General features: G+C 43.5%; 1 protein-coding gene across 8 annotated transcripts in view; it reads left to right on the forward strand.

Moving 5' to 3' along the window:
- Nucleotides 1–14,672, forward strand: part of KCNIP1 (potassium voltage-gated channel interacting protein 1) — a 575,203-nt gene that overhangs the window by 381,067 nt on the left and 179,464 nt on the right. For 2 of the 8 annotated variants that reach the window (XM_079964900.1, XM_079964904.1), the window contains exon 1: nucleotides 14,283–14,487. The exons of the other annotated variants lie outside the window; for them this stretch is intronic. In XM_079964900.1, the coding sequence (XP_079821026.1) occupies nucleotides 14,457–14,487 (31 nt within the window). In that variant the 5' untranslated portion in view covers nucleotides 14,283–14,456. Of the gene's footprint in view, nucleotides 1–14,282; nucleotides 14,488–14,672 lie in introns of those variants that run through there. 8 annotated transcript variants of the gene reach the window in all.

Here is a 14,672-nt window from a genome sequence, read left to right on the forward strand (position 1 = left end):
GCATAAAAAAGAAAAAGTCTTAGCAGCATACGTTTACTAAGCCGCTCAGTTTACTAAGCCGTTTACTAAGCTGCTCAGTTTACGTGTGGTGCAGAAAAGAACTTTGCCATTATAATTTTCTTCATAAACTGCATTCTCCACTAATGAATCAGTGCTCAAAGTTTCACAGAATAAATACAATAATAAATAAATACAATAATACAGTAGCAATATGTAGTAAGCCATGTAATATTACAGCAACATAACACTAAAAAAAAAATCAACACGTAACAATTCATTTGACATAAATAAACATTTAGCTAAACATATATCTATTTATTAAGCAACAATTGTCCTTCTGGCAGCATCTCCCTTCTGAAGGCTCCTAGGGCTGGAGGATGGGGCAAGGCAGGTGGAAAAAAGCCACCCCCTGGTGTCCAGCACAAAGTCTCTCCTCCCTGCTTTCTACTCAGGTTTTCAAATGTGGTTTTTGGTTACTTTTAATGCCAGTTATTGGCTACTTTTGCATGCCACACTGACAACTTACAGTGTGTGAAACAGCTGCATACAGTAACTCTGTACTTGTGTGTGCAGCTTGATTAACATTAACCCAGCTTGTTGGTCTAAACACTCATATGGATATTGTTGTTTAGTCATTTAGTCCTGTCCGACTCTTCATGACCCCATGGACCAGAGCATGCCAGGCACTCCTGTCTCATATGGTAGAATTCATCAACTCAGAGTGGTTCAAACATGGAATTAAAAGCACACTCAATCCAGCTTTCCTTTTCCCCCTTTTTAAAGAGCCAATTTCTATTTCTTAACCTCACTGTTCTGCAAAGAGAAGCATATTTACTGGGAAGGAAATATCCTTTGTGCCCTCTAAATATTTCATGTATCTCTAGCAACTGGGATTCATTTTAATACGGTTTGAGTAAAACATCAATATGAATTTGATTTAGATCAAAGTGATGTATTGCCCAGGCTGCCATGGAGTAAATAGATCAACTTTTTTTCTTCCTTCTGATACTGAAAGGAATTGCTTGTCCTTTATTTATCTTTGCCAATGATACAGTACATAGCCAAGTGATCAGAAACCACCTTTGAATCTGATTAGGGGAGAAATTGCCTCACAAGTTGTAACTTTGATGAACTGTTAAAGAAGAGCATGATATCCTCCATACATTAAATTCCTGTTGGAAGGTATTAATTTGATATCTTTATTCCCAAGTATGGCATGGTTCCTGGCATTGTCTTGGAAGTCACATGGTGATGCAAACCTTTGCAAAGCTAAGCTAAGCATGACTGACTCTGTCTGGAGCCGGGATGGGAGATCACCTGGAAATAAGTCTCATGATGGGACTTATTTCTGAATAAACATGCACAGCTGGGGTTCCCAACTTGCTGCCCAATGGCACAGTATCACCTTCAGACCCCCCCCTTCTCACCTACTAAGGCCCCCTGTCACTCCCATATTTTAAAAACCTACAGTTAAGTGAAATGGGGGTTGTTGTTAAAATTTTTGGTTGTTTGGGGGCCTTTTTACTTAGGAAGGACTTTTTGTTTGTTTATGCTTTATTTTGGGTGTGTGAGTAGGTTTTTGCCTTTTGTTTTGTGAAATGGGTACTTTGTGGTGTCCATGGCCTAAAGAGATTGAGGATCCCTCATGTACAGGATTTCACTGTACACAAATACAGTACAAAAAGGGGAAAGTGAGAATAACAAATGTGAATCTTTAAGAGAAGACATATTCTGTATGTCTGATTCATTTATATGCAATGGAAACAGTTATATAAGGAGTTGGATGCATATCCAGGGAACTTGGCTTCAAGTACCCATTCAGTCAGTGACAGTATAAAAGGTCTAAAGATAAATTACAGAAATTAGTCATTGTGGCTCCATTCAATTGCAGTCTAACAAAAATGAAATTTGAGGTAACTTGCATTCAGTGGCCAACATATTTGTACTGACTTCTAAAACATCTGATCATTTGGGATTTTGTTAATATACTCTGGTGCCCTTTGTGTAGCTAGTACAGCAAAAGTGGACAAGGAAAGAGAGGAAGTCTTGTAGACAGCATGGCGGCTCACAGAATGCAGTGGCACCTACCCTCTTACTGAACTCATAATTAAGACCATTTAATTTTCAACATATAACAAATGCTTGCTGAATAAAATCATTTCCCCACAACCCATTCTTAAAGAGGGCTGTTTAAACATACTGCTGTACAGACAAAAATACAAGGAACTGCATAGATTATAGGCCAGAAAAAGCCAGTTTAATTTATTTTACAGGAGCAAAAAAACAAAAAAAAAAACCCTTCTCATTTATCTCCTGAAGATAATAATTCTTTGAGATAGAACGTTTTGTGTTAAGCATCTTTTAAATAAATGTCCTTGCCAGGCAGTAACAGGCCAATTTGACTTATTGGAGAAACAATAGAAACATCAATCACCACCATGAGCACAATGGAAGGAATGATATGCTTCCTGCTTTCAAACATTTACCAGTGATGTCTTCTCATATGAGCTCTGTTCCCATCATTTACAAGTTGCATGAAAGGCCATAACCACTTGGGGGGTGTTGCTTAACAATTACCCAGGTGCTCCTATGGGAGGACAGTATTTCAGCAGCAATGAATGGTAAATGCATATTCATTCCAATCAATGCACAATCACACTGCCACATTTACTCATGTAATGCGTTAATGCCTTAGCAAAATGCATTTTAGAATCCAGTTATCAGATGTACCCTCATGGTGTTTACTGTCTCCTTCACCTCAAATTCTGAAATATGCTCCGTAAGTAGTATGTTTTGATGCCACTCTCAGTGGCAGAATTTAGTCCCGTATGTGAGACATCTGTGACTGGGCCTCTTAACATTAAAAAAAACATTTAAAAAAAAACTTAGATACAGGAGGCTCCAATTTTTATCAGAGTAGCAGTGATGGGGGTAGTTTATCTGTCAGATCTGTTTGCCTAATCTGTTTTCCCCTCCACATCTGTTGCTAGCCCAGGTGGGTGGGTGGACTTGCTTCATGCTTGTATTTTCCCCCAGGGACTAACAGCAGGTTTGGAGCGGATTAATATCAGTAAAATGGCAAGGGAGAAAGGGTTAAACTCCTAGCCGATACTCTGATCAAATTTGGAGCCCCCAAATATTGGATCATATATCTTTTGCATCACATCTGTTTCAGTCATAACATAAAAAGTAACCTCTTATATACATAGATTGACTGGAGCTATCTGCTGTTTCAAAAATAATGGTTTGCTTGTGCAAAGCCAGGAATGAGTAAGCACCATGGTTTTGAAAACTTACACATCAGTCATTACAGGCCAGTTAATGTCTGTCCTTATTTACTGGATGACAACTTTTTAAAGATAAAATGTATTTTTGGAAAAGAATCAGTAGGGCTGCTGCAAATGGAAGTCTTACCTCACTAATCTTTTGCAGTTCTTCAGAGGTGTCAGTATCCAAGCAAATAGGGAGATCTGGTAGATGTTATATACCGTAACTGAACTTCCAAAAAGTTTTTGACAAAGTCCCTCACATGGTTGTCCCCTACCAATTTTATCCTCATAACAACCTTGTAATGTGGTTTAGGCTGAGAGACAGTGACTGGTCTAGGGATGTATGAACATTCCTGAATTCCAGCATTCACTCTCACTTTCCTCTAGTATTTTCCATTCCACAGCTATTAGCTTATTTTGCACAAGCTTGTCTTCCCTTATGTTGACCACTGATGTAGAAATCTATGTGTTTTAATGTTGTTGTTGTTCTTTATGGAACACAAAATAGAGAAGGATATCTTAGCCATCTAACAAGGAATCATGGGGAATTGTATTGACTGGACAGAAAGAAATCCATTTGATAGTCCATTTTCAGCAGATTCCTCTAGCATTCCTAGATCTCCTAAGGTCTCCCAGAAAGCTTCATGGTTGAGTGGGGATCTAGATCCTGGTCTTCCAAATCCTATTCCAGCACTCAAACGTCTACACAACACTGGCACGTGAAGTGCTTTTCTCACTCTCGTAATATTATAAATTTATTTCAGTCAATAAAAGGGGTTGCAGTAGATTCATCACATTCAAAATGAATTACTTTTCCACACAATGCATAATTAATTTCTATAATTCATTGCTACAGGATGTAGTCATGGCCAGTAGTTTAGATGGCTTAAAGAGAAATTAGACAAATTCAGAGGGATCAAGTCTGTCAGTGGCTTTTGGCCATGATATCTATATGATATCCATGTTCAGAGACAGTAAAGAACTGAATATCCATTGATGAAGAGGAAATGAAGTGGAAAGGAGATTTCTAGAGGAATCCAATTGGCCATGTGGGAAATGAGATACCGTATTTTTCGCACCATAGGATGTACCTTTTCCCTCTTAAAAAGCAAGGGAAAATGTGTGTGCGTCTTATGGAGCAAATGCAGGGGGGAGGCAGGCGGGAAAAGCCCTCAAGAGCCGCACACAAGCTCCATGCGCTCTTGCGGGCTTTTCCACAGGAGGGAGAAGGGACTGACTGGCCGCATCAGTCCCTTCTCCCACCTCGTAGAAAAGCCCACAGGAGCCACGCACCCTTTAAAGAGCGCACGGCTTCTGCGGGCTTTTGCGAGAGGTGAGGGAATCCCCCCACCTCCCAGGAAAGCCAGGAGAAGCTGCACGCTCTTTAAAGAGCACGCGGCTTCTGTCGGTTTTGCGGGAGGTGGGGGAATTTTCCCACCTCCTAGAAAACCAGCAGAAGCCGTGCAGCCCCTTTAAAGAGCGCACGGCTTCTGCGGGCTTCTGAGGGAGGTGGGGGGATTCCCCCACCTCCCGCAAAAGCAGGAAGGAGGTCTGGGAGAATCGCATAGGCTGCCTGCAGCCTGTCCGCTGCTCCCAGAGCTGGGGGGGGGGGCTCATATTTTTTCCCTTGATTTCCCCCTCTGAAAACTAGGTGCGCCCTATGGTCAGGTGCACCCTATGGTGCGAAAAATACGGTATTAGACTAGATGGACATTTGATCTCATCCATCAGGGCTTATGTTCTTATGATAATTCCTAGGTATACAACTGATATTTCTGCCAATATAAGCTTATGGGAAATCAGAATGTTCAGTTTCACCTCATCTCTGCTCACCTGACTTTACATACTTTAAAAAAAGAGGAATCATTTTCCAGCGGTAATTAAGTTCAGCAGCCACAGAGGTGTAAGTTTTTGGGATGACATTTTTGTTTTGCTCCATTGCCTGAACTCATTGATCTCTGCAATTGCACTGTTTTATTGTCCTGAAGTTGCATGCTCAGTGAGCACCAGGCAAGGTCACCGAAGAGCATGTTTAGTATCTTGTCTTAAAAGCTCTTTACTTCTCTTAAAAGCTCTTTACTAGTGTGTAGATAATTATGTCTGAAGAGCACATAAGCCAGGATGCTGGTTTGCTTGGTGGCTTTCTAGAGAAGTGGCTGCAATTGGAAGAAAATGAATGAACAAAAAATGGAGGCGCCTCAATTACATAAAGCTGAGCTATGCTGCAGAAATTTTATTCTCACATAAATGTAACCTTGATTAGCCTATAAATCCTTAGTGTGATGCCTAGAAAACCTATCAGAAGCAGTAAGATCTGAAATGGCAGCAGAATTTCTCTAGCCCTTAAATGTTACACATCTTCCAAGCATGCCCCCCATAGCCTAGCAGAACTTGAATGAAGGATCAGGCAGCATATGTTGGGAGCCACCTTTTGAGAGGCACTTAGAGCCATCCTTGTTTGCATAGGGAGATCCTGTTGACAAGGAGCTCACCAGTCTCTCATCATCAACTTTTCTAACATACCTATTTTTTCAGAGTAGAGCAATTTAGAAAATGTATTTTTAAATGTATCTTTCAGACAATAATTTACACTTGGCACACAGCCACATTCTGTATCCCTTTCTCTACTTCAGACATTGGGGGCAAGCTAGATGTGGCATTAAACATGTTGATAATATAATTTTATTATTTATACCCCACCCATCTTGTCTTTTTTGTGTTTTCTTGTTTTTAAACAGCAATCACCAGGGTTTCAGAGGGATGATCCAGAAAAAAAGACAGTGGGGGGTATGTGTTTGTATAACTCTATCCTCCCTTGCACTTTCCCTACTAAAAACCACATCCCTTGTTTCTGCAGTGATTCATTTGTGGGCAAGCTACAGCTTTGGAAGGGGTTAAAAACCTACCTCCCAGCAGCAGCTGAGGCCCATTTGAACTGATAGGGTGGAATGCAGGGAGGCCAACTGGAGGTGGAGCCAGAACCAATGACAGGAAGAGCCCACTAATCTTAGTTTTGTCCCTCCCCTCCTCCCCACTGAGTTGCAGCTAGGCAGCACTGAGACTGAGGAGGAGGATGCTGACAAGCAGTCTCACATTCCAGACTTGTTGTAAGTAAGGAGGCAGGCTGGCTGGCTGGAGAAAATGAGGTTGGTGGGGTAGTGCCTCACTTTCTCTAAGGGATCAGCCACCATTGTTTTCTCCACACTGTAGTATCGATCTCTGTTATTTAAAAAGAAAAACCCACAAGAGACACCAACATTATAAATGGTGCATCTAGCTTAGCCCTAAGGATAGAGCTATACATTATGTGGAACACAAGGGTGGTGTTGAGTTTCCCCCCATAGGTAAAGGTAAAGGGACCCCTGACCATTAGGTCCAGTCATGACCGACTCTGGGGTTGCGCGCTCATCTTGCTCTATAGGCCGAGGGAGCTGGCGTTTGTCCGCAGACAGCTTCCGGGTCATGTGGCCAGCATGACTAAGCCGCTTCTGGCGAACCAGAGCAGCACACGGAAACGCTGTTTACCTTCCCGCCGGAGCGGTACCTATTTATCTACTTGCACTTTGACGTGCTTTCGAACTGCTAGGTTGGCAGGAGCAGGAACCGAACAACGGGAGCTCACCCTGTCGCGAGGATTCGAACCGCCGACCTTCTGATCGGCAAGTCCTAGGCTCTGTGGTTTAACCCATGGCGCCACCCGCGTCCCTTTCCCCCCATAGCATGCAGCTTTATTCATTGATTGACTGACCACTTTTAGACCAATTTTCATTACAAAAGAACTATAGAGTGATTTCCATAGAGAGAACAACAACTACCAGACTTTTAGAAGACATCTGAAGGCAGCCCTGTTTAGGGAAGCTTTTAATGTTTGATGTATTACAGTATTTTAATATTTTTCTGGAAGCCGCCCAGAGTGGCTGGGGAAGCCCAGTCAGATGGGCGGGGTATAAATAATAAATTATTATTATTATTATTATTATTATTATTATTATTATTATTATTATTCCTACATAATATCTAACAATCTATTATACAAAGAAGCAACCATAAAACAACAAGGAATTCTAGTGAATATTACAACTACCACAGATAACAGCAGTGGTCCAACTCATCCCAGATCTTGAATAGCCTAGACTATCAAATTCACAGGAGAACAGATGTTGGAGTTTCCCATGCCCTTGAGGTGAAGATAATTGCACAGCTAAGGGGGCATTACTGTCATTATAATTTACCTTGTGGTGTGTCCGCCCGCCATCGCATGCTGCTTGATATCCCTGCCTTGGTCAGGGAAACGCACATTACAAACATAGCAAGCCTATTAAACTTGGATGTGTTTATACTGATGGGCAGTGGCTCTAAAGGGTTTGAGACAGAAGTCTTCTCCAGCCTTGCCTGGAGATGCCAGGGTTTGAACCAGATACCTTTTGCCTGCAAAGCAGTAGCTCTACTACTGAGTAGCAGCCCTTGCCATAGTCATATATGGACACAGGCTTTGTGATGTTAGAGGCAGAGGTGGAAAACTCATCCCAGGGGTCCATTTGGGGCAGTAGCCCTATTTTCTGCACAGTGTGTAGTTCTACCCTATGAATAGCATCTTGAAAAGACAGGCATTTTTATTTCACCTGGAATACTAACGGTAAAGGTGATGAAAGAAGGCTGTGCTATGTATGTATTGTGGTACTTGTCAACGGTGGTGCTACAAAGCAAACTCCGCTTTCAGAATATGCTCAGTGCATGGTTCATTCAAACACCTGCATATTTCTTTTCAAACAACATGAAATCTGGTTTAATGACAGCACACATCTTCTGTTATAGCTGATCAAGAAGGGCTTGTGTTTCATTGAGGTATAATATATCGCTCTATCTGGCCATAATTGCCCTTAAAGCAACAATTCCTCCTGCTTGCCCATTTGTCAGATTCTCAGCATTAAGCTTGTATGTTATAATTAAAGTGAAATAAAGAAATCATTTTGCCTGCAAGAGTCTTGTTATTTCAGGCTGATTAATGCTGCTTCAAACTGCACAGTGAAGATTGAGGCTGCTGAGTGAGAGTCGGAGAGCTTAGATATTCAAATCTTAACCTTTAAAATCCTATAGAATTTAAGAGGCAGCAATAACCTTTCTATGAGATTTTTAAGGCAAACTTCTCTGTTCAACAGCATGACATAGTTTTGTATTCAGCTGGAAGGGGAAAATTACAGATTTGAATTAGGGAGTGAAACGGTTTTCCATTTAATTCTGACAATTTTGAGGGCAGTTGTATAAAATCTATTTATGAAGAGCCTCATTACCGCCATTCCTTGTGAGACTGTAGAGTTGTTTTCTGTATGGGATCTCTTACTCATCCGGCTTCCATTTGAAAGATACCAGAGGATTCATGGGTAGATGCTAAATTAATCAAAATACATTCAGACCACAGGCTAGCCGGTGCAAATACAATATTATTATGTGAGGTGGCCTTGGCAACACAGTGTAGCTAGGAACAAATGCAAAAACACCCATGTGCGCATCTTGGACATATTTGTGTCCTGCCTGTGCTCTAGTAAGTAAAACCCTGCCAAAGCCTTTGAGAAAACCTTGAAAATGATTTGCAGATTTCTGGAATTCTGACACCTGCTGTGACAGTCGATAAAAATGTGAATTATTATAGCCACTGAAGAAGTGTTGAAGGCTAAGCTGTCGCACAATTTATAATTATACTTATGAAATGCCAATCATTATGACAAGTGGGCTTGGGGTGAATAAGGATAACTTGTACTCTGCTGGAAGCCTGTGTATGTCGCTGTGTATTTGTGTGTCTGTGAATTCTGTGCAGCATGCAGTGGCATAGCTAGGGCTTTTGCCGCCTGGGGCGGTCACTGAGTTTGCCGCCCCTCTCACTGTTTCTCATCCGGGAGTCTCGCCAACTTGCCATGGTCCTCCCCTCTGCTCCGACTGTCCTTCCCTTCTTTTCCTCCCACTTCCCAAGCGGTGGGAAGGAACTCAGTTCCTGTCATCTTAGACTCCACCTCTTATTTGCTTTGCTTAATGCCTCATCATGTTCTTTTGTTTCTCTAGCTTCAACCACAGACAGAGCTCAAGCACCTATTCCTGCCAGGCAAAAGGACCCAAAAATAGTGCAAAGCAGGAGCAATAAGGGAGAATGTAATCTCTCATACCTGCATGCTGCTTCTGTGGACAGCTATAATACTGCTCAAGTACGGTGGATTTAGGTGGTGTCATAAGCGCCCCCCCCATGCCTGTGACAAGCCCTATTGGGCCTTCTCATGGCCTGCTACAGGCATGTGAAAGCCTGATGGGGCTCGTTGCAGGCCCGGGAAGGCCCGGAGAGGCCTGGCGCAGTGATGCTTGCCCCTCAATGGGGGGGGGGGGGCTTAGCCCCATTCCCATTTTTTTGGGGGGGGGGGGTCTGAGGTCCCCTCAGCCATAGGAAGTTGGTGGTATGGTCAGATGAGGCCTGCCATCTTAAACCTTCCCAAATCTAAGTAAGCGCTTCACAAAATTCCATGTTTAAAAAATCCACGAATTGCATCAAGGCAAGAAAGAGTTAAAGCAGGGAGATGTGGAAAGGTGTGAAGGGGCAGAGGGAGAGAGAAAAGAGTTGCCCTGTTAATTTGTTCTCAACTTCCAAAACACAGCCCATTACCTGAGTATAGGTGCTTAAGGGCTACTGAGTGCATTGCAGCCAAGAGAGAAGCGGCTTTGCGCAGCTTCCAGGCACCGGTGAGGCTGCTCGCTCTCACCTGTCACCTGCCTCTGCCTCCTGGTGGTGGCAGTAAGGGCGATGCCTGAGCCTGAGTGGGTTCAGGGGGCAGCGGCACAGACACATGCTCTCCCCACCGATAAAGAGGGAAGGCGAGGGAGGGCAGAAAGGGAGCAGTGAAGCCTGGCAGTGCCCCCCCTCACTATGCAGCTCTGTAGCGCCTGTGGTAGGCCACTCCTCCCACCCCACCCCTTTTCTCCAACTGTGGCAGCAGGGACACATGGATCCCTGCCACACCTTGGAGGCCAGGTAGACAATCAGTGTTTGTCAGGAGACAAATGTTTGCTCTCACTCCAACAGCTTCTCCAGGTGTAGCATTCTACTTTTTCTCATTGGCATGAATGGCAGTCATTCATTGAGAGATATATTTAAAAAGTACAGGGTTGCCTCTACTGCAGTTAGAGTATGGTTATCAGACATCCCCGTTTCCTGGGGACAGTCCCCAGATTTGCAAATAAGTCCCCGGACAAATTCCATTCCCCGGAATGTCCCCGGATTTCATCTAATGCCCCCAGGAAACGCATCAGCAGCAGTCTCAGCAGCCCGGAGCAGTTGGCTCTGGCTGGCTTCAGGAGCTGCTCAGAAGTCCCCATATGATGGTGGTGCAGGGGCTCTAAGATGCAGCTTCCAGGCTGCCTCCACCTTCCCTGACCCCAGCAACTAAGCTGTGAAGGGAGGCTTCATGCTGCCTATCAGAGCTTGCATGCAAGCAGGAGGGGGCAGGGATCTCTCAGTTAGGCAACGGGAAGCTTCCCTTCCCAGCTGAGGGATCCCCACCCCCTTCTGCTTGCACGCAAGTAGGAGTGGGATTGGGGCTGCTCCGATGGGAAGGGAGGCATCGCACTGCCCGAGCCTCGCCACCACCGCTCTTGGCCCTCCTCCTCCACTTTCCATGACTGACCCATCACACACCGCTTCCCCACCACCACCACCGAAGAACTAACAACTCAGGGGCTGCCCAGGCTCATGGAGAAAGGAGATAGAAACCTCGGAGGAAGCAGAAACATGGCGGTTGAGGTCAAGGCGGAAGTGGCCCCTCTGCCACCACCATCGCTGCAGCATCAACGCCCCAAATATGTAATGTAATGTAATGTAATTTAATTAATTAATTAATGTAGCAATTAATTAATTAATTAATTAATTAATTTAAAGTGTCCCCAAATTCATTGAAAAAAATCTGGTAACCTTAAGTTAGAGGCACAATATCTCCCATAAAGGCACTGTCTTTAGAGACCAGCTACCCAAAGTTGGGGTTGATGTACTAATCACTCCTCCGCTAGAACACCCAACTGCAGTCTTTTATGTTTTCCTCTTCCTTGCATAGAATGCTGATCAGTTGGATTCCATAAACTGATTCCCTCCCTGGCAGCAGCCCTTTCTTCTTAAACTTTTCTTTGCTATCAACAGCCTCAAATATGCCTATGGAGCTATTAGCGATTAATTCATCTCCAAATGGTGATTATGGGGTCTGTAATGAATACTAATATGACTTATTTTCCTCCCTAGCAGGGCTTTTGCATTTTGCAACATTGCCTTGTTTTATAGATTATTCATATGTAATAATGGTTAAATAGGCAAATTTACAGCAGATAACTCTCTCCAGAGGGGAAGAGCAGAGCTGCCCCTGGGTCCCGTTTAGAAAATTAAAAACAGAGGGTGATTAATACATTGGTATAATAACTATCCCTATTTCCCAGCCTAAGGATTTTCTTTGGGGGGGGGGCAGTTCTTCCTCTGTTTTTGCTTACAGCCGCTTGAGCACCTTAAGAGAATTTCAAGGGCAGACAGAAGACTTTCTGTCATTTCTGCAGCACCACTCTGCACATTGCTTCTATTTTTCTTTCACGTCTTCAGGAAAAACCACACCTGCTCTCAGTTATAATCTTTACCCACTTACCATGGGAATAAAAAATTAGATAGGTAAATATGAACCCTTTCCCCCAGAAACAGTTACCTGCCCTGGAGCTCATGGGGATGGTGGCTTTGGATTAAACAGACTACATACTCAGATCATTGAAAGCTGTGGTGACTTTATCCACAGAAACTTGAAATGGCTGTGCTCTTCCTAGGTTTCTGTGTTGTGAGTTTTTCATTAACTCCTTAGTTTATTTTAAATTTGGTGTTTTGCTTGTGATTTGCAGTAGTGGATGGCATGGTTGAAATGACACTCAAATGACCTCCTGACAGCTGAGTTATTGCTGTATGTTGGGAAGGAGAGGAATGGCGAGGCAGCAGGGAGGTGGGTTGGTCCAGAAGTAGTGATGGAGCTAATCTGGCACTCTTGCTGATGCCATTGTACTATGCTAACTTCCCCACCACCTGGCCACTCCCCCTCTCCTTCCTACGAAGAAGTGACTCAGTGGTCAGAAGCTGGGTTGTAGAGGCAATCTTCAGGGGGGAAACTGGAATGCGGGGTGCGTGCGCAACTTATTGAGTTACACATCTTTGGACTCTGAAATCTTGCTCAGCTCAAAGAAGCTAGCACAATTTAAAACTTCTTCTCCCTGCAGCAATGTACCCGAAACTAAAGGCAATTTTTTTTTTATTTTTTATTTTTTTAGTGTTGGATGCAGTAGCACTTGATGTTGTGACAAACTGAAAATTATCTAGTCCAGCATTGTTAATTCTGACGGGCAGTGGCTCTCCAGTGTCTTAAAGAGAGGTCTTCCCCTTATTACCTACAACCTTTAAATTGAAGCTACTGGTGGTTGAACTTGGGACCTGAGTTATGGTCCACCTTCCGGGAAGCAGAATCAATTCTGCACAGCAGGAGTACTTAATTTACACATTTCTGATCTCCAAATGTGTGCTTTCTTGGCAGCCAGCACAGGATAAGCTGATGCAGATTAAGATTTTAAAAGTGTATTTATTTATTTATTGGTGCTACTACACATATTGTGTTTCACACATTGTATAATTCGACGGGAGAAATAATAATAATAATAATAATAATTTATTATTTATACCCCGCCCATCTGGCTGAGCTTCCCCAGCCACTCTGGGCGGCTCCCAATCAGTGTTAAAAACAATACAGCATTACATATTAAAAACTTCCCTGAACAGGGCTGCCTTAAGATGTCTTCTGAATGTCAGGTAATTCTTTATCTCTTTGACATCTGATGGGAGGGCGTTCCACAGGTCGGGCGCCACTACCGAGAAGGCCCTCTGCCTGGTTCCCTGTAGCCTCACTTCTCGCAATGAGGGAGCCGCCAGAAGGCCCTCGGCGCTGGATCTCAGTGTCCGGGCTGAACGATGGGGGTGGAGATGCTCCTTCAGGTATACAGGACCGAGGCCGTTTAGGGCCTTTAGAAAAGCGTGAATTCCTTGTGTTACCTTGAAGAGCATGTACAATCGATATTCCCTAGTATACCACCCACCATGAACACGAGTTGCAGCATTGACTTGTTAATATCACAACAGAGGAGCCACACAAAATGGGCTTTCAAACATTCACATGCTGTGGCCTTTCAAATCATTGCAGTGTTCTGTTCCAAACTCCTACTGTTTTGATTTGAGCTAGAAGAGAGGGTTTTGAGCAGACTGCTGCTCTGCAGTAACCAAACAGTACCTATCTGTTTACTGTTTGGAAAGATTATTTCTAGGAGTTTGGTACACTGTGAGTTAAATCTGGCAAAACGAAGTAGAGACTGATGGAATGTGATTACATGACAGCTGTTCAATGGCTTTTGTAACAGAGTCCCTCACACCAGCTCCTGGCTGGTATCCATATCTTTTATAAAACTAATAGTAAAGGTTTGCCTTATACAAAGAATTATACATTCAGTGGTTATAAAGAACTAAATATCCAGCCACTTAATCTCTTATTTTAAAGTATTCATGTTTGTAGCTCCAAGTGAGCAACTGTAAACCCTAAAATTTGATGATTTGGGCTTTGGGGAATGTCTGGTATAGAAGAAAAACATCAGAGTGATGAACCCTAGAGAGTTGCTCTCCAGTGGTCTGCTAAACACTCCTTCTCCACACATTGGAGAATCGATTGATAACAGAGAGGTATAAGGTACTTAGCTAAATAGACTCCAGAGTCATACCTGTGGTTAAGGGAGCAAGCCTACACTCAAAGGATACTGCAGATCTCCCTCTTTGAAAAGAGTAGCTTCCTCAGTGTGGCAGCAGAATGGAGCCGTAACTCTCGCCGACATGCTAACACTTCCTCATGTGTTGCAGAGCCAGAAACAGGGCATTCCAGGGGCATGCTGGGAGTATGTGGGGGGAGGTTGTGGATCTATAAGCTCCAAAGCGCCCTCATTTCCTGCCCCCTAGAGGCCCTGGAGATGGTGGGGTTAATTCCTTCCCATTGCAATCAATGAGATAGACTCTTAAAAAGAAAAAGAAAGGAAAGGATGGAAAACCCCCAGGAAAAGTCTTCACTCACCTTCCACATTGCCTAGCAGCAGCAGCAGCAGATGCAGCAATTGGCTCTGCCCACCCAGGAAGGTAGGATTACTCTGTAAATTATTCAAGGCCTGAAATGGCCAGATTTTATGTATGCTTCTTTTTGCAACATAGGCAAGTGAGTGTTCCCAGGGTATCAAGTTTTGCTTGGCAGTTTATTCCTTTGGAGTTCAGTGGAGAAGATTAGAATACAGCAAATGTGACATCAGTGGAGCTTTGGGGAATAT

This window comes from Podarcis cretensis (genome assembly GCF_951804945.1).
Source record: "Podarcis cretensis genome assembly, chromosome: 2".
Classification (NCBI taxonomy): domain Eukaryota; kingdom Metazoa; phylum Chordata; class Lepidosauria; order Squamata; family Lacertidae; genus Podarcis; species Podarcis cretensis.